The sequence below is a fragment of the Filicampus tigris genome, chromosome 8 (genome assembly GCF_054856515.1).
Source record: "Filicampus tigris isolate MCC_2025a chromosome 8, RoL_Ftig_1.0, whole genome shotgun sequence".
In the NCBI taxonomy this organism is placed as follows: domain Eukaryota; kingdom Metazoa; phylum Chordata; class Actinopteri; order Syngnathiformes; family Syngnathidae; genus Filicampus; species Filicampus tigris.
The window spans coordinates 2066152-2086206 of NC_141224.1; the positions used below are offsets into that span (position 1 = coordinate 2066152).

General features: G+C 44.1%; 3 protein-coding genes across 7 annotated transcripts in view; all 3 read left to right on the forward strand.

Moving 5' to 3' along the window:
* The window catches only part of arhgef1 (Rho guanine nucleotide exchange factor (GEF) 1), a 37979-nt gene extending 29351 nt beyond the window's left edge, over nt 1-8628 (forward strand). For all 4 annotated transcript variants that reach the window (XM_086038089.1, XM_086038091.1, XM_086038090.1 and 1 more), the window contains 14 exons: nt 69-194; nt 274-388; nt 881-981; nt 1054-1128; nt 1710-1785; nt 1907-2074; nt 3549-3636; nt 3827-3931; nt 4046-4098; nt 4176-4319; nt 4394-4495; nt 5079-5251; nt 5478-5583; nt 6093-8628. In XM_086038089.1, coding sequence (XP_085894215.1) covers nt 69-194; nt 274-388; nt 881-981; nt 1054-1128; nt 1710-1785; nt 1907-2074; nt 3549-3636; nt 3827-3931; nt 4046-4098; nt 4176-4319; nt 4394-4495; nt 5079-5251; nt 5478-5552 — 1401 coding nt within the window. In that variant the 3' untranslated portion in view covers nt 5553-5583; nt 6093-8628. The remainder of the gene's footprint in view (nt 1-68; nt 195-273; nt 389-880; nt 982-1053; nt 1129-1709; nt 1786-1906; nt 2075-3548; nt 3637-3826; nt 3932-4045; nt 4099-4175; nt 4320-4393; nt 4496-5078; nt 5252-5477; nt 5584-6092) is intronic.
* Nucleotides 8629-8978: 350 nt separating this feature from the next.
* cd79a (CD79a molecule, immunoglobulin-associated alpha) lies at nt 8979-13185 on the forward strand. The gene is made up of 5 exons (XM_086039085.1): nt 8979-9168; nt 9947-10279; nt 12253-12368; nt 12456-12518; nt 13081-13185. The coding sequence occupies exons 1-5, from the start codon at nt 9126-9128 to the stop codon at nt 13171-13173; spliced, it is 648 nt and encodes a 215-aa protein (XP_085895211.1). The 5' UTR covers nt 8979-9125; the 3' UTR covers nt 13174-13185.
* Nucleotides 13186-13931: 746 nt separating this feature from the next.
* Nucleotides 13932-20055, forward strand: part of lipeb (lipase, hormone-sensitive b) — a 33001-nt gene continuing 26877 nt past the window's right edge. Inside the window, exons 1-3 of one of the 2 annotated variants that reach the window (XM_086039062.1) lie at nt 13932-14109; nt 14440-14470; nt 19650-19690. In XM_086039062.1, the coding sequence (XP_085895188.1) occupies nt 14019-14109; nt 14440-14470; nt 19650-19690 (163 nt within the window). In that variant the 5' untranslated portion in view covers nt 13932-14018. The remainder of the gene's footprint in view (nt 14110-14439; nt 14471-19649; nt 19691-20055) is intronic. The other variant, XM_086039063.1, reaches the window with a different exon arrangement.

Genomic DNA, 20055 nt, shown 5'->3' on the forward strand with positions numbered 1-20055 from the left:
AATGTAGCATATTTATATTATTATTATTGTGTTTTTTATTGGATTATTTTTTTGTTGGTGCATTTCAGTTTGAGGGCACGGAAGGGGAATGGTTCCAGAAGCTGACGGCCCGCTTCTGCAGTCACCAGTCGTGGGCCCTGGACCAGATCAAGAGCAGGCAGAAGAAGGAGGCTCGCTTCAACGCCTTCATCCAGGTACGGCACACGTGAAGGCGCGCGACGTGCTGGCGGCCATCTTGGGATTGATGCTAAAGGGCTCCTGTGGCGACGGCAGGAGGCGGAGAGCAAGCCGCAGTGTCGGAGGCTGCAGCTGAAGGACATCATTCCCATCGAGATGCAGAGGCTCACCAAGTATCCGCTGCTACTGGAAAACATTGCTAAGAACACAGGTGTGGGTGTGGGTGCGTGCGCAGAGCTAACCAAATTAGCATTGATGCCAGTCGTTCTAATTTTCTATTGAACACAAACGATGCAGCAACACGTTGCAGTCACACTTTTGGAGTCTAAAAAAGACAAAGTGGAATTGTGTTTGGAAAATTTGTGCGACTACAACAGTATATCATTGCTTGGCAAAAGTGCCTTCTTGCAGCCTCGCCATGGCGTATGCCAGGGGTCTTCAATCCTGTTCCTCGAGGGCCAGTGTCCTGCATGTTTTCTATCCCTCCCTGTTGCAACACACCTGATTCAAATGATCAGCAAGCTCTGCAGAAGCTGGATAACGATCCTGATCATTTGACACGGGTGTGTGTTGCAAACGGGAGGAATGGAAAAGAGACAGGACGCCGGCCCTGGAGGAATAGGATTGAAGACCCCTGGCGTAGACGGTTGAGCGCTTTCCTTTTGCTTCCTTTTTTGTTGATTGTTGTTGTCGTGCGCGACAGAGGTTCCCGGTGAGAAGGAGCGCATCCATCAGAGCGCCGAGTGCTGCCGAAAGATCCTCAACCACGTCAACGAGGAGGTCAAAGTGATGGAGAACTTTCTGGTGAGAAACCCAACGCTGTTACCGACCCGCTCGTCAAATTGAGCGTCCTTACGGACAAACGTGTTCGCGCAGACGCTCAAGGACTACCAGCGCCGATTGGACACGTCGGGACTCAAGCCCAGTAATGAGCTCTACACGGAATATAAGGTACGCGCCGGCGTCGTCAGCGCCTACGGCAACACCCGCCAACTGGGTGTATGTGCGTGCGTGTGCAACTTGTGACCATCCGCGCGGGCGTGTTTGTGTTGGTGTGCGTCCCCGTGTAACCTGTGACTATGTGTGAGGGTGCCCTTGTGTGTGTTATGTTCATGACGGACGGCCGTTTTGCTGACGGAACCAGTGGATTTTCATCAGTCAAAGTAATCGTCACTAACCACAATGATTTTTGCCGACGTTTTTTGGAGGGACCTACTGACGGAAAAACGGATTTCTGACGGACCGACCAACTGATGATTGCAATATGGTTCGTCGGGAAAACTTACGGACCGGCGAATGACGTACGGGTAGCCAGGCTGCTGGCTGATGACAAATGACGGACCAGCAAAATGTAGTAAAATGCTCACCTCTGGTATCCGTGTACATTTATCTTTGTGTATGTGTCAGAAATGTCCGTCATCGCCGGTGGTGAGAGCATGTTTTTGTGCGCGTGTTTGCGGGGGCCCGCTCTTCATCACTTTCTTTTTCATCATTATTGTCATTATTATTTGCCGTCTTTTCTTTTTTCTTAGAACATCGACCTGACGCAGAAGAAGATGCTGTTTGAAGGCCCGCTCACTTGGAAGGTCACCAAGGAGAAGGCCGTCGGTAAGTAACACACAAGACACGTGGGTGAGGGTGTGTGTCGGGGGTCCTCATTTGACGGCTGCGATTGTGGCCAAAATAAAAGCAAAAGGCTCACGGCGTTTGCGTGGTGTGTCCGCATCAGAGGTGCAGTGCGTGTTGCTGGGCGACCTGCTGGTGCTCCTGCAGAGGCAGGACGACAAGATGGTGCTCAAGTGCCAGAGCAAGAGCAATATCACCGTGCAGGAGGGCAAGCAGATGCTCAGTCCCATCATCAAGCTCGACTCGGTCTTCCTGCGAGAGGTGGCCACCGGTTAGTCACGCGCGCACACACAAAAACGGACAAAGCACAAGAATAACTAACGGGAGATGTTTCAGAAAGTCGGGGTGGGGCACACAAAATTGCAAATGTTTCTGATTTTTTTTTTTTTTTTTTTAAGACAAAAGGAAAATATTTTTAACATAAAATATTTTCACCTTTTTCATGAAAAAAAAACTATTTTGTAATTTAGGGATCAAAAGGAAAACTTTTTCAAAAGGGGAAAAAATATTTTAGAATATTTTCAACTCTTTTTACGCAAATAACCAGGAGAATAATGAAAATTTATCGGACTTGATGACCAACCTTTCCCAGTGGTGGAAGACACCAAATTCCGCCGTCTGCTCGCCCACTTGGAGCCTCGCTAGCTACGCGCTACCCGGACACAAATACTTCACAGACGTAGCTCCACCAGAGAGTGTATTGTGGCATCGAAAGTTTCCTAAAAGAAGGCCTATTATCCTGTTTAAGTTTTACAAGTGTTCAATGGAGCTCGGATGTCAGACCTGTGTCGATGTTGAGTCTAACAAGGGAGTTTTTCGCTCGCGTACTGCTTTTAATGACAATGTTCGAACGAGGTATTCCAAAATGTGTTATGCATGATGCGTTACTTTTTTCTCCTTGACAAATTCCCAAGAAAGTTTGTCTATGCAAAAGACAAGCAACCAAGTTCCTGAGTCGTTTCAATTTAGGAACTCATCGAATAGTTTATTCGAGTGAAGCCTGCATGTGACTATTTTTTCTACTTTGATTATATTCTGATTCCTGAAGCGTGCAATGTTTCGGTGGCATGTTATTTAGTTGTCTTTTTGTATGATTAGGTATTTTGAGACTGCTGATTCTTTTGAGCTGTTACTAAAAGCTGGTTTTTCAATTATCTTTGTGACTGAGTAATTGTTGTATTGTGCCAGCAACGGTTTTGTATTTCTTCATGCTTTTGAAAATATATATAGATGTTTGTCAAAATTACGGCAATAATATGGCTGTTTTTTTTGGGGGGGGGGTTCAGATAATATTGCATAATAGCAGTCACCATAAATAAATGGAAAAATATACAGGTATTCCACGTGATCGGAATCGGTATCGGCCGCTCTCACTCATGCATGATCGGTATCGGTGTCATAAAACCTGATCGGAACATCCCTACTAAAAAGGATCCCAAGTGTTTCAGAATTTAGGAAAATGGGTAAAAAAAAAAGTTCTTTATGCATTTATAAAGGGTTAGGATTTGGTGAATAAAATCGATGTAAAAAAACGTGAACATACTATAGATTTTTTTTTTTTTTTTTTTTTAAGTGTTTCGGAATTTAAAAAAAAACTCAGCAATGTTTTTAGTTCAAAAACAAAATGCAAATTCTTCCAAATATTTGTATCCAAAGAAAAATCATCTCGAGTCTTTTGGATGAGGATGAAAACCTTGAGCAATGTTTCCCAAACCCCCCTTGTAACCCTATGACGGCGCTTGCAGATTTGAAGGCCTTCTACGTGATCTTCACCTGGGACAGCGGCGCGCAGATCTACGAGCTGGTGGCCCAGTCGGTGGCCGAGAGGAAACTGTGAGTGCCTTTTGATGAGCCGAAAAATCGGCTGCTGCCGGGTCCAACGGTCACCCTCGTAAAACATTCATGTGACATTGACGTTATCTACCTGCGTGTATTCGCTTCTCATCTTCTCTTGACATGCCTTGTTGAAGCTGCTGCTGCTGCTACTTTTATCAGTTAGGATCGATACTGTGTGTGCGCACAGGTGGACTAATGTGATCAAGTCAGCAGTAGATGATCTGAAAAAGAGCGGAGCGCCCATGAGGATCACACTCCCTCCTGGAAGCGGAGTCGGATTTAATCCTTCTGGGTGAGTGGGTGTGTGCGTCGTATCCATAATCTGTGTGTAGATGTGCTTCTGCCCATGTTTTTGTGTGTGTCCATTCAATTTATGATGGTGTGTGTGTGTGTGTGTGTGTGTCAGGCTGAGCGCCCCCCAGAGCCCCACGGAGAACGGCGGCTTGAAGAGTAGCGGTGGTGAGACACGAACTGACAGTCCACCCTCGTTAGCATTGTTGGCTTGTTGACTGGCAGCCAAAACGTCGTGTGTGCAGATCGCGATAAGGACAGCTTGAGCGACGACAAGACGTCCGATCCCCGGCACTCTCTGATCGACTTCCTGTCCGACAAAGGCTTCGACCTGCTCGGACACTCCAACAGCGATCAGGAGAAGACGGCCGCCAGCGCCCTGGACGAAGGTGAGCCGCCGGCCTCCCGCGTGGCCGTGACCTCATCACTTAAGCTCCTCCCCCACCCTTCCTCATCTTGTTAGTCATGCTGCTGAAGAGGCTGCTGGTCGGGAGCATCAGCCTATCGGTGGATGGGGAAAACGGGGAGGAGCCCAGTCTGGAAATGGACAGCTGTCAATCAACAGGTATTTGTTGGTGCCTTGAGATACCGATTAGATTCCTCGTATGTAAATGAAGGAAAAGCCCGTTCATCTCTTCCAGCGCCATACCATTGTCGTTTTTAGGAAGGAAAAATATAAAATTGTACTTTATAAAAAGAAAGTAATCACCAACAAATTAGATAGCATGTAAAGAATTTAACACTGTGCACAGTCGCCCATGCCCAATGAGCGCACTCGCCCAGAAGCTGCTGTTGACTACAGCTCACGCCCAGACAATCACATGCCACCCGTCAGGCTCCGCCTCTTAATGGCACAATGCTGTGTGCGCACGCGATATGCACTGATTATTTTTAAACTTTTATTCAGGTGCGATTTTTATTTAACTTTTATGTGCAATAAACAGTGTTATTGATCAAACCGTTCAGTGACTTAAAATGTTATTTCAAATTTGGGGGGATTAAACATCTGTCTCATTTCGAGGACCACCCCACTGCTGTATTGATGTTTATGATGTTGGTGGTACTTTGGAGAGCCACGAGTATTAAAAAAAAAAAAAAAAATGGAGGACCACTGCTGTGATGTGATAACTGAGCCTCGGCTCGCTTAGACGAAGGCCAGCCGGCGGATCGCGGCACCGAGGAGGAGAAGGAAGGCGTCGCCGCCAAGGGGGATGCGGAGAGCCTCGCCTCGGAGACGGCCAGGCTGGTGTTGTCCCCGCAGAGGATGGAGCAGGTGTGCCGGAGGCTCGTCAGTCTGGAGCAGCAAATCAAGAGACTGCAGGTGATGTGGGAAGGAAAACTGCATTTCGGCAAAACGGCCGACAGGGTGTGTGGGGGGGGGGGGGGGGTCGGTGTTAAAGCGCTCGCTGTCGTTATGCCACTTGAAAATTGAAGAGGATGAAATTGAACTTGGGTGGAAATGGCTGCCGGATACAAGAGGTTGCCTTGTCCGAGTGGGTTTGCGCCTCTTCAGCAAGGTGCTATCGATTTGCTTTTGTGCCTTGCAGACTGTAGAAAAGGAACATCACAGGCTACAGGAGGCTCTGTCCAAGTTCTCGTTGGAGGGCGGTCACTTTGCCTAAAGACGCCATCACGCCACCTGCTGGCCATTAGGTGAGACTAACAAGTTGAAAGGCGCTAAGCACAGCGTGCAAAGATGACAGCGGCAGGCCACAAGCGTGTGCAGCGTTAATATGTGATGCCCAAATTTGGCGTCAATTGTGAGGAGGCCAAATGAAGTAGCCTGGTAGGGATGTAAAGTAGGCCGTGGCACAGCCACAATTTTTTTTTTTTTTTTTTTCCAAATTCTCGTTTGATTCAACCTTTACATCCCTCAATTGACGAACACTTGGACTTAATTACTGATACTAACATCCAACATGCACCAAGATACTAACTCTATTCTCTACATTTTTTTTTTTTCAAAATTCTCGTTTGATTCAACGAATTACATCCCTCAATTGACACATACAAAAACTCTACATGGTCAAACTCTGATATATGTGTGAATTTAGACAGTTGTTTCCAAGCATTATCTAATTGTGCATTTGAATTGTCCTCTAAAGGTACTCGCATGTAACTGTGATGGCCTGAAATTAATCCTTGTCTCTTCTTCTGTTTAGACTTTTTTTTTTTTTTTTTTTTTTTTTTTTTACTGGTGCTGGTTTGGAGTGCAAGAAGCTTTTCCGGAAACGTCCGCAAGCATTCCCCTCACTGAGAAAACGCTCGGATGGGTCCCGGATATTTGCTGGAGGATGAACAAGGGGAGGAAAATGCTTTTGCGGCCAGTCCTATGGGATGTGTGTGTTTGTGTGCGCTACAACGTAGCGCATGTTGCTTCACGTAGCGCAGCGCTAGGCCGAGTTGCATATGGCTTCACTGCGTAACATGACGAAGCGTAGTGTTAGGTTACGTTACGTACCATTACATTACGACATGTTAGTTTACGAAGCGTTGCCGGGCGTTGCGTTGTGTAAAGCGTCATGCTGCCTACCGTAGCGTTGCCTGCTTGTACAAAGAAAGGATGGATTTGAAAGAACCAAAAAAAAAAAAAAAAACTCTTCTGAGTGTTTATTTGCAGAGAGGTGCCAAAAAAAGAAAAGCTGCGGAATCAATGCTTTTTGCTGCCTCCGACGAAATGCTGTTCCACACACGTACACCGCCGAAGTAATCAAAAGTCACCTAATCTCCCAAATGGGGAGAAAAACACATGCAAAATTTCCTTAGTAAGCCATTGTACAATGTAAAACACTGCTAAAAGCAGGACCGTGTTATTTCTTTGCCAAAGTACAACGAAAATGCACACCTTTTATTCTTCTATTTAAAAGCGATGGCGAGAAACAGCGCGTGTGTATGTGTGAGGTTGTTAATTTTCTGGAGGCTTCTTACCGTGACCGACGTCGCCGTCTTTAGGAATAGGATTGCCCAACAAGCTGTTAATAATGGAGATTTTGTTTGTGTTGACTGTTATTTATTCCTTTTTGGGTTTTCGCCGAGTGGACGCGAGGCAGCGCTGGGCCCGACCGGAAGCGTAGATGTAGACGTGAAGGCTAACGTAGAACGTAGAATCAATGCAACCGAGTAAAAACTTGTCGTGAGTTTGGTTAGAGCGAACGAGACATGCAAGTCGATGATGACTGTCAAACAGTGGAAGATGTCAGAGTAGGGTAGGAAATTCTTGGAAACACCATATTTTCTCAAATAGTGGTCACCCCTCCCAGTAGACAGACTGGTGTCACCCGCTTGCGGAAAATGGATGAAATGCCTGCCTCTGGGAGAAAAAAAAAACGGTAGTTTAGTTTTACCACAGTATTAAAGATGATCGTCTGTACGGACATTTCAACTCAGCAGCTAACCAAAACAGCAGCACCTACCAAAACAGATCATTAAATCAAGCGCGGAGACTTGCTGCAAACAAGTTCCTCAAAGCTGCGTGTAGTCATACAAATTGTGACGATTTGCTTTATCCATGTCCGAAAATAAACACCTTCAATTGCATATTAACTGTAACAAATGTTAAAAGCGTATACACGCCGTCTTTCAACCACGGCATCATAAGTCCAAAGAAACAGACTCCGGCCACTATTTGCGGGAATAGGGTAAATTCACAGTGGAAAAACTGGCGGGCCCGGCGCCGCTTACACTTGCAGATTAGCTAGCGTGTCCGCGTTTGACTGACATGAGCATTTGCATTGATGACAGTATATTTATATACAGTATATATCTTAAGCAGTGCAGGACCAAAGAGGCAAAAATGACGCTCTTATTATTTCATTTACTTTTTTTTTTTTTTTTTAAACTCCACGTGCTGCCTGCTTCATTACAAAGTAAATAGGGAGAGTGAGTACATGTTTGACGGACTGGCAGCCAGTGGAGGTGCTCACTGAAAACCTGGCCTTCAAAATCATTCAAGAAGTCAAATTAGCGCGATGCGTTGCGCAGCGACCACTGTGTGGCATCATGTAGCGCTGTGTTCCGTTGCGCAATAGAACGTAGCGTAGCGTAGCGTGACCTGGCGCTGAGTCGTTTTGCTTAGCATGACTTTCCCTACGTTACGTTGCCTTACGCAGCGTCGCACGGCGTACGTCGCTGCGCAGCCGTGCGTTACGTTTGTTAGCGTTACCTCGCGAAGCATTGCCTGCCATTGCGTAGCGACCGTTGTGTTGCGTAGCACTTATGAATTAATCAGGAACGAAAGCAAATAAGGCAGCCCTCTTTTCAGTGTGTATTTGCAGAAAGGTGCCCAATCGAAATCGGTTTGGGCGGCAAATGGTGACACTCCGAATACAGACTGGAGAACACCTTGACCGTAGGACGTACATTTATTTTGAATGTGCCAAAATGGACACTTGAGTTTGCAAATGTTCAGAATGTACTGTTATTGTATTGTTAGATTGGGGGTGGGGCCTTCACATAATAATCACTGCTATTTCTATAGAATCTTGGAATTGGCCAAACAATGAGAATTTAGAGCTAGCAGCTTGTATTATATTTCCAGAATGTACCATAGGTTTTTCTCTTATACGCGATGACTATGCAAGAAGTATACTGTGTATTTTGGATTTTGATTTTACTGAGGCTGTTTAAATGGTGTACACTTAAGGAGAAAAAAAATGTGGTACGTTTTTTTTTTTTTTTTTAAATAAATTGAGGAAATAATTGTGTCTCATTTATTTATTTAATAGTAATGTTTTATACCAGTGACTTATGAGTCAGCAGTTTTGTTTTTTCCTGATTCGGCAGATAAGGATTTTCTTTCGACAAAGTTGGAAGTACAGTAGTTGGAAGATCTAATACAATACACTGTTTACATGAATTCGGACATGATGAAGTGCATGATGTAAAATCCTAAACCAACTTTTAGCATGTTAGCGTTTGACCTAGAACTTGTCCATTTCGACATGAAATGTCCCCAAATTAACATGATGAGTCCCCACAAGCTGTTAGCATGCTAGCTCTTAGCGTTGTTCAGTTAGAAGAATTTGAGCGTTTCCATTCTGATTCCTTTTTTATGCGCAGCTGGGACTTGCATGCAAATACGTCATCGTCATTGAAGCGTAAATCCTGACGGAACAATAAGACATCGTTTTGTTACAACAACAAGAAGCAGTTGTTTTTCTGAACCTTTTATTTATCCAAGATCTTCTATAAGCAAGATGGCCACAGTCCACAGCATTTTTATCATTGGCTGCATAGTAGGTAAGTTTGATCACTTTGTTTTAATAATATTTGAAATATTTGTAAGGTAAAGGCTATGGTTTTAATAATTTAAACAAACTTGTAAAATAAAGGTAATAGTGATCGACTGTAAATTATACCTGAATTTACACAATCACATTGTGTTGATTTATTGAAAATGAAGTACCAATTTATTTACATTAGCCGTTTGTGTTACACTTCAGTGAACTTCTGCCAAAAGTATGACCATATATGGTAGTGCGAGGCAAAGCATTTACATGATCGAGTCTTGTAAAATGTGTGGCATTAATTTAACCCTTTTAAGCTATTTTACGTGAACAATTTCCCAATTGTATTAAATGATTGCTTGTTTTTTTGTTTGTGTATACAGGTAATTTCTTTAATGCAGTACAGTGAGTCAAATTTGACATGTAACGTTCACATTTTTTATTTTATGAATGTCTTTTGAATTAAATATCACTAAAGCATGACCAACTTTATAGTAAAATAATTGTATGTGTACATACAATTTTTCAAATTTGATTACATAATTGCATAATTACATGGATAAAATTGTACATATACCTTGACATTTATGTTTCTGGTACATACAAAAATAAATGAGTAAAACAATTTTACATCATTGTGTAACATCTGTCGCTATATTTTATTAGTTTATTGTTAATAAAACAGGAACAAGTTTTATGTTGTTTAATCATTAGATAATAATGCTGCTTGTGTCAAGTAATTGGTTTTTATTTAGAATTGAATTATTTTTCAAATAATATAATGTGTGTAGTGGTCTCCACCGGGTTGAAGGTGTCCTTGGAGGTGGACAGGCCTTGGCTGAGGGTCCAGCTGTCCCACCCGGCCATGCTGGAGTGCTGCTTCCGGACCAGCGCGACCTCCTTCCAAACCACGTGGTTCATGCACGGCCGGCCCGCCAATGGCACCGTCGTCTCGCTTCCGCTCCCCGCATCAGACCGGGTGAGGTCGGGCTACCGAACGCACAGCGGGGTCACCTGCGGGACCCTGACCTTTGGTGAGGTGAAGGTGGCCGACTCGGGCCTGTACAGATGTTGGTTAAACGACACCACCATCTTCACACCCGGCACCTACCTGCAGGTCTACGGTAAGTAATCAGAAAATGCGTTTTTCTCTTTGATGCGATCTTTTGAAAATGCTAAAATGCACAGGCCGATGCAATTTTCACGATGAGCACACTCACATATGAGCTGCTGTTGGTCACAGCTCACACCCAGACACTCACACAGACTCGCTGACATCACACGGCACCCTGACAGGCCCCGCCTCTTAAAGGCACAAGCATGTACACAAAGACACTCCCAATATGTAGCGTAATGCCCTCTCCATCGCGCGCTCAGACTACTTTTTGCTGAAGATTATTGAATGTCAAATCCTCTTCAGTCCTACTTTTTACGCCTACACAAAACAGCAGCTGGAGGTTCCTTTTATAATGTGCATCATTGGGCATGATTAGACATGCGTATTTTAAGATAGGTTGGGGATTGTTTGTTTGTTTGGAAAAAACGGGATTTGTTGACTGTAAATTTTCACTGTGGTGGCGTCCACCCAACTTGGGGATTGAACCCGCACCACCACCACATCTCCAGCTTGGGAGCTGCTGGCCCGGGCTTTTACCTCAGCGGCCAGCACCCTATTGGAAGGGAGTTAAAGTGAGGTTTTACTAACGTACAACCGCTCATCTCAAGCGGGCATCCATGTAAATATACAGTGGCATCAGTACATTGTTTCACTTGTAGTATTTTTGCGTTATTCATTGCTCTTATTCTCTCAATATAGTAAATGTTTCAATGTGTTTCTATTATTTTGTGTTTTAAAGACCTATAAGACCTTGGTTTATTCCTTTAGCATACCAATTGTTAGCAGGCTAACATTTTAGCCAGTCTGTTTCATGTTTTGAGATAGTACCTGACCACAAGTCAGGTTCCCTTAGCGCTCTGTGTACCCTGTTTGCTGTCGATATGTGTTAGCATACCAAGTGTTAGCATGTTAGCCTCCAACCACTCGCTAGCCATTTAAGTAAGGCGTGTGTGGCGTGCAAACGCGGAAGTCAAACGCATGCTAAGCAGTGCTAACACCTCCATAAAGCCATAAATCCTGTTAAAGTCATTCCGCGTTGTCGTGTCAGCGTTAGCATCCTTGTTTGCTTGTCGAGCTAATCTGCACTCTGCACAATGCTCTCATGAAAACCACCCCTGCTCAGTCTGCCAGCGTGCTGATAAGCGGCGGTCGAAAACGCGGCTTTTTGTCCTAATCTCATTAGCTGTGAAACAACCTACAGAGGATTATGTGATAACTATTACCCAACAGTCCTATTGTCCATTCACGCTGTTCAGATTGTAGACCTTGTTTGCCACTCCATATGGTTCACTTGTGTAATCAAGCCATTTCAAGTCAATCTGAGAGTCTAACTAGCCTGTTTTCTCGTGACACTGGTGGTATTTTTGCACCCTTTCTTTGTGTCGCTGTTCTGACGAAACATCACCGATGCGGGAATGCGGGTATACGGTTGACCAGCATTTTCTGCATTTTTCCAAGGTCTGTGTTTTCTATGAAATTAGCTGACACGGAGAAGTGGTATGATGTGGACCCCAATTTATTTCATTTCTTCCATCTTTTTTTTTTTTTTTTTTTTCCAGTGCCACCGTTTTTAAATGAACGGCACCGGCACGGAATGGGGGCATGAAACACAAGGTAGCATTTGCTGCATTTTTCCATGTTGCTGTTGTGAATAAACTGATTTTAATACAGCCTTTTAAGTGCAACATCTTGACTCTGTTGCTGTTTTTGGATGAACATGACCAATGAGGAATTCTCTGCGCCAAACGCGCATTCTTTCTGTTTCGCTGTTCTGAATAAACGGTATGGCATATCCCACTGCCCTTACAAGCCACCAATTTCACGGCTTTTTCCAGCATCTCGATGTGCTCCGAAACAGGAGTTAGGGATCAAGTCGACCCAGATCGACCTGGCCTTTTTCACACCGCTTCAGAATTCACTTCACAGGATAAATGCTGGAAGCCGGACTTGAAATTTGCCTGTCTGTTTGTGTGCGTCCAGAGCCGCTGAAGAAGACGATAAACTTCAGCGAAAAGACCAAAGACGGCATCCTGATGGCCGAGGGCATCTTACTACTTCTGTGCGTCCTTTTGCCTTCGGCCACGCTCATCTCCAAGGTCCGGTTTGTTCAGAATTCAGCGGCACAACACGAGTAATTGCCCGCAGACAAAGCAGCGATTGTGACTTTTTCCCTCTCCTCCCAGTCAAAGCATCTCCATGCGCTGCAGCAGAAGAAGACCAAGAAGGAAGAGCAGAACATCTATCAGGTTGGGAAAACGACATACTAGCACGAGCTCAAAGCAGGAAGCAAAGTTGCACATCAAACGAGGCTCCATGTATGAAAATCAATTTGTAGCAAAACACACATCATTGTCGTATGACAGCTCTTGAAGCGTGCTTTCCAGGTCTTTAATTATTTTTCAATTACATCATGCCGCAGCTATCTTGCCCCAGAGCAAGCAAGATATGTTCGCCTTGTTTGTCGATAACACTTCTTCTGTCAATCACACTTGTCAACCAGCACGGAAAGCAGTTGATTCCAGTCGTATAGGTTCTGTAGTAGGATCGATTTTTGCAGGTCAAAGCGCCAAGGTGAGGGTCGAACGGGTTCAACATTTGCTCCCCAGTTTGTGTTTGATTGCCTCCAAACTTGCTGGACATGTAGAAGAGTGACATTCATTCACAGGCTTTCTTTTTGGTGGCGTTACTGGTGTTTACACTGGGTCAAAGTTCATTTGCAGCAAGGTGAAAAATGTATTTGCAACAAACAATATTACCCCACTTGTCATAATGAAGGCTTTTTATCAATATAATAACTTTCATCCTCAGGGCCTGGATTTGAATGACTGTGACAAGGCAGCAAGCATCTACCACGAGCTGGTTGCCAATGTGCATGAGGAAATCCAGCTGGAAAACCCATAAATGGAATTGAAGAAACTGAATTCGATGGGTGGGGGGTGGGGGGGGGGGCGTATAGACTGAAAGAGGGGTCCTTCTTTATCAAAGTGTGTGTGATATTTGCAGTCACTATATTTGTTATTGCATGCATGGCTTTTTGTATCCAACAATATAGTGATTAATCCGCTTCTCTGGTTTATGATTGTACGTTTTTTGTTTGTTTTTTGTTTATGAAGTCCACTATGCTGACTCTATGACAACATATATTCAACGATTGAACAAGTGATTTTATTTCATGAGCACTGAGGGGGTTTTAGGCTTTTTTTTTGTGGCAGTTCTCCTAAGGTTCTGGATTTTTAGAATTGCACGGTGGGCTGTAAATGGCTATATAGCTTGCCCGTCCCTGCTTTAGAGCACCCTTTGTGTCGTGAATATTTTTTGTTCGTGATTTTCTAAAAATAAATCAATACAATCTTCAAAAACAATCAACATTTTCTTTACCCTTTAAAATGTAATATGTAGAATGTATTTCCATTTTTATTAGATATTAGATTTTAATGTATTATAAATTATTTGGGGGATAAAATCAAATTATTTTAATGTGGTTATTTGTTCAACTTAAATTGTACAATTCCTATAAATGTCATTGCGTGTATAGATTAGTATTAGTAGCTATGTTCAGCTCTGTGACGCCACTTACGTGTCCAAGCAACGGGCCGATTATGATTGGCTGCCGTGCCGAGACGCCCTCCCATTGGCTATAGCGAGGCCGGCTTGGGGCGGGCTTCGGCGCCCGGCGAGGCAGGTAGGTAGGGGGACGACTTGCTCGCTTGAGGCGGCGGCGACGAGTCAACACGGAGCGTCCGAACATGGCGTCGAGCAAGAAGAGCGCTGGGAGCGGCAGGTTCGACAAAGGTGTTAACGGGAGACGCTCGTCCAAACAAAAAGAGGCTCCAGTGGGTGAGTCGATTTTTTTTTTTTTTAATTTATTTTATTTTTTGGGTGGTCTTCGAGTGACGTCTTCTCCGAGCCCGCCCCTAACATATTTTCAGTTCCTTGCTGTCTTAGCATCTAGCGAACTCCTCTAGCTTGCTTTTAAGCCGTTAGCCGCTTAGCTCCACACATCAATACAGAGGAGCTTGTGATGCTATTAAAGCGTTCCTGTCCGTTGTGAGGCGAATGTGCGCCTCCCTTTCCCCTGCCACTTGGCCAGCATTCCCTCAGCCTTCGTAGCGTTCCGACGAGGAGGTTTATGCTTACTTTTCAACGTTTTTGTGTCCCTGCTTTCAGCCACTGACACTGACAGGATTCATCTGAGCAGGTACTTGTTTCAAAGAAAAAAAAATAATAATAATAACGTCGTACATTTATGTCACTTGTATGTGTTTGTGTACATGTTATGAGTCATATTGATGTTACTCAGCCGTGACGTCACGTGTGACGCCAGTCCAGACAGGAAATGCGTCGTGACACTGTGCTGCCAACTTCATCATTTTTGAACTATTTGTCCTAAAATGTTTTCTTGTGCGCATCGTTCCACTCCAGAGTGTTCTTCGGCGGGGAGTGGCAACTTTCAGATCTTTTGGTCATACGTGAGTCATTCCTTCCCATGGGTTTGCATGGTCGTGGGAGAGCCCGAAATGCCCGCTGGATGTTCTGCCTGCCCTTGTGTCCACGGCAATTGTGGTTTCCTCCCACTGTTCAAAAACAAGGGCTTAGGTTTATTGAAGAGGCCTGCTTGCAAGACAACGCGTGCAGTGTAGTGTCAAGAAAGGTCTTTCAGATTTACAAGCTATTTCTCCCATAGGAAGTCATGGAAATAGAAGTACAGCGACACTCCCCGTTTATTATACATCCCAGAACCAATCGTAATATGTAAAAGTCTAAACTATAGAGATCCCATATAAAAGACTTATAAGGATAAATATTTGTTACGCTTTACTATAAATACATTCAAGTTATTTTATCATTTACTTTACATGTATTTTGAAGCTGCATGCATATAACACCAAAATATATGCATGTGAGTTGCAGTTATTATTTTTGTCCAGTTGGGGTGGCCAATCTCACATTGTACAGTACTGCAGTATCTTCGCCTGTCCGTGACTGAGTGTGTATGACTTGACAGAGTAGAGCTAGCCGTGACTCGGTGTCATTTGTCTTAAATGGCAAGCCGTGTGTGGATAAAATATGTGGTACTTTTATTTTGTTACCATTTGTTCAATAAAGCGATTGCACCTGGAAGGGCGGCTGGCTGTGTCTGTCCTACTACGGCTGGAGGGATTACCATTTGTTCTAGTTGGCAGAGTACTAGGCTATATCAAATCAACTAATGATTACTGTAGAGGTGCAGTTGTGATACTTAAACCAGTTCTACTTGGCAGAAGGCACGCTGCGCAGTAGCTTCTTTTAAAGTGTGCAGTGATAGTCGGACTAATAAATACCACCTGTGTCGCAGCATGAACACAAATGGTGGAGCAACACAACCGGATAATAGAGGAATACTCACAGGCATATGTTGTTGTTTTTTTATCTTCTGCAAAGAACAGCTATTTGCAGCCTACTGAGGAGTTTTGTATGTCTGCAGTACACTGGTCAAGGCATGCACACCAGAAGGAGCAGCACAATGTCCATTGAATTTAACGTCATGTTCATTCATTTCAATGGTGATGTATGATTTGATATTTGATGATCTGGCATCTCAAAGTTAAACAACTGATACGCGTAATCTTAACTGTAATACGAATGTCAAAACAAGTTCATGACTGTATGATAAAACCCGCCATGAAGTGAGGTGCAGCGATTGATATTAGTTTGCACTTGGGAGGTGAGTCTCTTCACATGAATGTGAAACACAGCTTCACCTTGTGGTACCAATTGCAGCTTTATTGTACTGAGCAGCAAGGAGAAGAGTCTTGACTTGCCTTGGCCTTTCTGGTGTGCTTTGCCCCTTGATAAAAATCCAAACTAATTTGTTGCCGAGAGGTCGCCACGAACCCGAAACGTCCTCCCTTTTGACCTCCGTTTGTCTGCCCGACATGCGCTCAACACGTGATAGGACACTTTAAAAATAGCAAGTGGCGGACAGAGGAAGAGTGCGCGGCATGGGGGCGGGGCGGATAGCAGTGACCCCTGTCCCACAAGTGCACACGAGACCAACCTGAACAACAGGAAGCACGCAACAATGGCTGTGTGCACACACTCCCAGCAGGACAATTGCACATGAGAGGCTTCCATTAGCAGTTCCTTTGATGAGGAAGTCACATTCTTGATTCTTGTTGAGGCAAGGCCCCATGACAGATGTGCTATTTACGAAAAAAATGCCAACAGGCAGCAGAAGAAAGAACCAGTCTTTCAATTTTTTTCAATTATTACACCGTACAGTGCTTTACTCATTTACTGGTTGTCATAAAAACCATCTTGAGGCCATCCAGCATCTTGACATCTTGGCTTTAATGTGGACTCTTTCGGTTTCAGCGAGCTCTCAACTGAAGCCAGAAGCCACTTTACACTTAAACCAAACTCACATTTTTTTTGCTAAAAGAAAGAATATATTGTAAGCATGGCCCTCGGATTATTATTGTATTCATAAAATAAGAATGAAACGGAATGATTAATCAACGTAACCGTGTTGGGCAAAATCAGGATCCGCCCCAGAAGTGATGTCGCCGTTTGGGTTGTCTTTCACTGCAATCAAAACGAGCAGTCGGCTCACTTAAGTGTGCGAGGTTCATCACACCTTCATAATTGGTTAAGTCGGAATTGTTCAAAGTCGAAATGCGCGCACCCGGATTCGGCGACGTGAAATTTGCTAGGCATGTCTATCGTGGGTGGAACTTGAAGCACAAGAAAGTCATGAACTCATTCACTGCCAGACATTTTCACACCCGAACATTTGAAAAAATGTGGAAAAAAAATATAAATAAGTTCCTGGGATGGAATGGCTGGACTGAGTTAAGATTAAAGGGAGTTTGCTATTTCGGGTGTTTCATTATTGATGATTCATTTACAACTGATCCAACCATTGTGCTCTATAAAGCAATGGAGATGGCAGATTTATTGGGGCAAAAATTAAAATGAAGAATGGTTGCTGCCACGGTCCTCATTCCCAAATAGACAGTACAGATACATTTCAATATGTAAGCATAACGTTTAATGCGCAACAGAAAGTGTGTGTGTGTGTGACTGAGTGGGTGAAGGGTCATGTCTTCAACCTCAATCCACACTGTAAAAAAAAAAAACAAAAAAAACATTGATATTTGTACAGAGTCACTTGGCCCAATGTGCTTGTTTTTGGCTTCACAAACATGACAAATATCCCCTCGCCTGATCGTTTCTGTGAAGCGAAACAACTTGCGAAATGAATTTGAGACTTCCAATGATTCCATTTTTAGGATCATACTCATTCATTTGCACTTGGCCGTGGCTTGGAAAGAGCTTTGAAACGACTCGTGATCACCAACAAAGGTGAACCGCGCGATTCTCAAAAGCAATGTCACCTTGCTTTGTTTTCGGCAAGCGCTCAGCAACTCCGTGTCAAGGCCACAGCTGGGCGTTTTACTACAAATTGAGCCGCCGTCATCGGTCAGCAGCGTGGGTACCCTTCCGCCCCCCCCCCCCCCCCCCCAAAAAAATGGCACCCGTCTATAGACCGGTCCGCCTCTTATTTTAAACGGGCTTCCGTCGGCGATCCCGATGACACTTTCGAAGCTCTGGTAAAGGCACACTCATACACAAGCTTCTGCTCTGTCTTCCCCCCTCCCAACCATCGGGGTGCAGCAGATGACCAAAAACTGTGCAGGCTTCACCTCGGTTGCAAATAACAAGGACATGTCAGGTTCCTTTCGCGAGGTGGAGGGCATCTTGAGTATTATTGACTCGTCGTGGGTGACCTGCTTTGTGTTATCATCCGTCCATTTTCTCTTGTGGTTATCTTCACAGAGGCTACGGGTAAACTCAAGACTATCCAATACTCATGTTGCATTTTCTCACTAGCACCGCTTTAAAGCGGAAATCAATCCAAACACATTTTTTTCCGGAAAAAGGTTTCTAGCAGGCCCACTAGTTGCAGTACGGAATTCTGATTAATGTTGCGTTTGTGGAATATGAGTTAAGCAGCAAAATCCACCCCTTTTTAGCCATCTCAGGGGGCGGCCATTTTGTCACTTGTGTGGACAGAAAATGATTTCCCAGGTAACGACCAGTCACGGCTCAGCTTCAGAAAACAGGTCAGCCGTGATTGGTCGTTACCTGACCCCTGAGCAGTTGTGATGTGATGTGACAAAATGTCCGCCCCCAGAGATGGCTAGAAATGAGTGGATTAACTCTTATTACAACACAAACGCATCAGAATGCCTTGTTTCAACTAGTGGGCTTGCATAGAACATATTCTTGAAAAAAAGTGTTTAGTTTGACCTTCCCTTTAACGACCAAAGTGGCAATTTCTTTATCTTTCTTAGCCTCTGTTGTGTATTTGATAGTACGAGGGGATCATACATTTATATGGGGTCACCCGAGGGAAATCCTAACTACAATGTGGCAAAGAACAAAAATGAGTTTGACAACCCTAAAAACAACAAAAAAAACCCGTCAACAGGATGGGTGAAGCATAGAGCTTTCAACACGAGCAGTCTGAAGAAATTGAGTTTGAAACATCCTGTACTTTCGAGAGAGCACAACTTAGCGAGGTGACAACCGGCTGCAGTACTGGGGAGCTATTGAAGTCTGGTTTCACACTCTTGCTCAGACGTGACAGACAATGTTGAGAAATTTCAGGCCTCATTAAAAAAAAAGTAGTCCAGACTAGAGTAAAGAAAACTAAGTGATGGTGTTAACAAAAAGTTTTTGTCTTTTCAAGCAATATTTGATGACAATAAAACACATCTTCGTCAGCATGCGAGCGGTAACGGCATGATCAAGTATCGATACCTGTCATCGGCAAGTTCTCAAAATGAAGTACGTGTACACGGTCTGGGGATAGTGGTGTAATAGCAGCCTCTAACTTGTCCGTAGATGTGAATGTGAGCATGAAAAGTTGATGGATAATGTTGCTGGAGCGTCTTGTCGCCGATTCCAAGTGAGAACAGAGGGCACCATGTGCACAATAACAAAACTGAATGTTTGCTTAGCGTCTCTCCTTGTCATGGTTCCCAAACCCAACTACCCCCTCGCCCCCTCCCGGCCAGCGTCACCTGCCAATTCTGTTTAATGTCAAAAGGGAGAGTCACATACTCAAAAGAGCCAATGGGAAGAGAGCTGTCACACGGAGGCGCTCAAGTGGGGCCGCACTTGCCTGCGGCAGTGCCTTTTAAAAGCCAAGTTGAGAGAGAGAGTCGAGCAAATGATATCTGGGAAGTTTTCCACTCAAGGAAAACAAACTAGGCAGTGAGAGTCAAACCGGAAAGCGCTCTCCTCTTTTTCCTTTGGGCCAGCCCTTCCTTCCCTCCTTCCTTCCCAGCTTCCGTCCTCACTCATTCTTTCTTTTTCTCCACGCTCGCAAGAGAGGATGCGGACAAGGACGGAAGCTTGAAGACAGATGCCGGTAAAGACTTCTCTTTTTTGTTACACCTCTGGCTACATTTTGTTTAGTGTGCAAATAAGTCAGTAGTAGATACATCCATGCAACTACTTCGATATGAGTCATTTTGCCTTATAGGACTTATGGTTATCTTAAGGCTGTGGTTCTCAAACTTTTGACTCCAAGTACCACCTAAAACACTAACTTGGCTCTCAAGTAGTCAAGAATATTCCTAAGAAATACATTTAATAGTTTCGTAAGCCGCTGTAACATTAGGCACCGTTTGAAAATCAGTACTGCGCTTAAAAGTAGGAAAGAAATGTGCTTGTAGTATTTCAGTTAAAAAAGTGAAATACAACTGAACTGAGCTGTACAGCACTGGATTTGAA